Source organism: Apium graveolens, chromosome 6 (genome assembly GCF_009905375.1).
Source record: "Apium graveolens cultivar Ventura chromosome 6, ASM990537v1, whole genome shotgun sequence".
Lineage (NCBI taxonomy): Eukaryota > Viridiplantae > Streptophyta > Magnoliopsida > Apiales > Apiaceae > Apium > Apium graveolens.
In genome coordinates, this window is record NC_133652.1 from 9722565 (window position 1) to 9725047 (window position 2483).

A 2483-nucleotide genomic window follows, 5' to 3' on the forward strand; every position below is an offset into this window, starting at 1 on the left:
GGCCTACATGTGAAGATTGGATTACCGTGAGAAAATTTGCAAAGTTCTTGAATTTTTTTTATGATCTAACCGTGAAGATTTCGGGAACTTCCTATGTCACTTCCAATATTTTTTTACCTGAGATATATGCGGTTCATGCTATCTTGAATGAATGGACATATGGTAGTAACGATCAAATGTATGTTATTGGAAAGGAAATGTTGGGTAAGTTTAACAAGTATTGGGGAGATCCAACGGAAATGAATAATCTTTTATTTATTGCGGTGGTACTAGATTCAAGGCACAAGTTACAATTTGTGGTGTATATGTTAAAACACATGTATGGAGAAGAGGTGGGGGGTCAATGGGAAAGTCTTGAGAAGGGACATTAAACAAAATGTTCAATGAATACAAATCTAAAATGACAACGAACAAAAAAAGAGATGAAGGTAGAGAGAAAAGAAGGGAAGAAAATGTTAGCCAAGTGCATCCATCTCAATTGTTAAGGATGCAATTTGAAAAAGATATTTGATTGATTTCAAGTGATGGTAGTGCATCCGATTTAGAGGAATATTTGAGTGAAAAACCAAAAACATATGGTTGTTTGGATGGGTTTGATATATTAGAGTGGTGGAAAAATAATTCAATGAGATTCCCCGTTTTATGTCAAATGGCTCGGGATATTTTAGCTTTTCCAATTAACACAGTAGCATCGGAATCGGCTTTTAGCACGGGTGGTAGAGTTCTCAATGATTTTAGGAGTTCCCTAACACCTAAAATGGTCGAAGGCCTTATTTATGCTCAAGATTGGATGAGAAAGACCGTAAAAGCTATTAGTGTTGAAGAGGATCCCGAAGAAATGAGACAACTCGATGAAGGTATGCATCCAATTTCAGTCCCTGCCTTCTATTTTTTAATTCTGTGAACTGTGCTTATTAGTTTTCAATTTTACCCTGATTTCTTAGAGTTTTTAATTTACAATATGTGTTTAGCACTTGAGAAAATGAAGGTTGACGCAAGCTCCACAGCAGCATCAGCCACTGGAACCAGCAGTCACCCTGAGCTAGATCAACAGTAAGTTGAAATGCATCATTTATAATTTTGTATGCATCAATAGTTTATCAACAGTTTTGTTGTAATCAGGTTTTTATATGTTACCAGTAGGCCACACTTGAGTCCAAGAATTTCCCAGCATACAGGTGCCCTTGTGTACTTGTTACAACCTTAGTTTTATGCAACTTAGTTTTATGCAACCTTAATTTCCCACCACTACATTGGCCTCAAATGGTACCATGAGTAAAGATTAAAATGCCCTGTATATCTTTTTTCAACATCTGTTAGCTGTGGAAGAAGTCGCTGAGAATTGACATCAGTGTAGAAAGTCATATAAGATTTATCTGATATCAAAGTTTTGAAATCGTAATGTAATGAGCAGCTACTAAGCCAATAAACATGCCATCTTTTGTACAAACAATGCCCTGTAGACAAAAAGCAAGTTTCAATATGAAAAAACAGTTATTTTACTCACTACCTATTGCAAAAACCTGTATTAAGTTATGTTGTGTAGTTCAACTCCACCAATGATAGTTAGCCAAATATTAATTCATATGATACTAACAAAGCTGGAACGATAGTTACAAACGGATAAAAGGTCTGGAGTTTTGACAAACTGTTAGGACATCTGGAGATGTTTACAAAATTCCAAGGAGACATTAACAAGGTTTCAACTGTAAGAACATTTTGATTTATAATCCTGTGACATTGATTTATTTTTTATATCAATTGAAATACAAGCCATTACCAGCAGGTCCAACAGCAGGATTCAGGAGGACTCTGAAATATTTCTGTTTCGAGATTGTAATGAGGTATTCAGGAGGACTGTGAATAAATTTATCCTCTGATTTTCACTTGGTTGTCATTATTTGCTAATTCCCTCCCATTTTTTAATTACTGAACATTTAGTGTTTACATAATTACATTATAATGATATATCTACTTCAGTTGCAACGATGTAGTGTTTATCATCTATCTTTTTTTTAAAGAAAATAAACTGTAGTTCATTTGTTTCATAGATATAGTGAATTAGTGATCATCTTTCAGATCAGTTAAACTTAATCTAATTATTTCTATTTTTAACCTTGACACTTATTACAGGCTTGCAGCAACAATGTAGTTTTCGATAAAAATGCAGAATCATGTGCAGGAGCCAGGAGGAATGCAGTGTGTAGGAGGCAGGAGCTCTGGTCTCTTGAGTTTGAAGTCTGGAGTCTGGACTGGAGTAACACTGTAGTAGATTCCAGTTTCATCACCTGCCAAACATTTCATTTTCTTTATGTTTTAGACTCATTTTATATTAACCAAACTGTTAGGTTTTGAATGCAAACTTGTGTAATGATTATGAAGCATCAAAAACTAAATTTTCTGTCTGTTTGTATTGCTGATGCCTGCTTGTAAACTTAAATGTTGTGATTGTTTTTTGGCTAATTCAGACTTTTATTTTAAAA

General features: G+C 34.4%; 1 protein-coding gene across 2 annotated transcripts; it reads left to right on the plus strand.

Annotated features, from left to right (window-relative positions):
* The first annotated feature begins 379 nt into the window (after positions 1 to 379).
* Positions 380 to 2483, plus strand: LOC141668447 (uncharacterized). Of its 2 annotated transcripts, none has more exons than XM_074475334.1 (4): positions 380 to 857; positions 972 to 1053; positions 1784 to 1844; positions 2134 to 2483. In XM_074475334.1, the coding sequence occupies exons 1-4, from the start codon at positions 626 to 628 to the stop codon at positions 2353 to 2355; spliced, it is 597 nt and encodes a 198-aa protein (XP_074331435.1). In that variant the 5' UTR covers positions 380 to 625; the 3' UTR covers positions 2356 to 2483. The 2 variants fall into 2 exon arrangements, with proteins under 2 accessions (XP_074331435.1, XP_074331437.1); XM_074475336.1 differs by having other exon boundaries at positions 1787 to 1844.

Coding starts and splice junctions, on each gene's coding strand:
- LOC141668447 (XM_074475334.1), top strand. CDS start 626: ATGAGATTCCCCGTTTTATGTCAAATGGCTCGGGATATTTTAGCTTTT. Junction 858..971: donor AATGAGACAACTCGATGAAG/GTATGCATCCAA, acceptor ATATGTGTTTAG/CACTTGAGAAAATGAAGGTT. Junction 1,054..1,783: donor CACCCTGAGCTAGATCAACA/GTAAGTTGAAAT, acceptor AGCCATTACCAG/CAGGTCCAACAGCAGGATTC.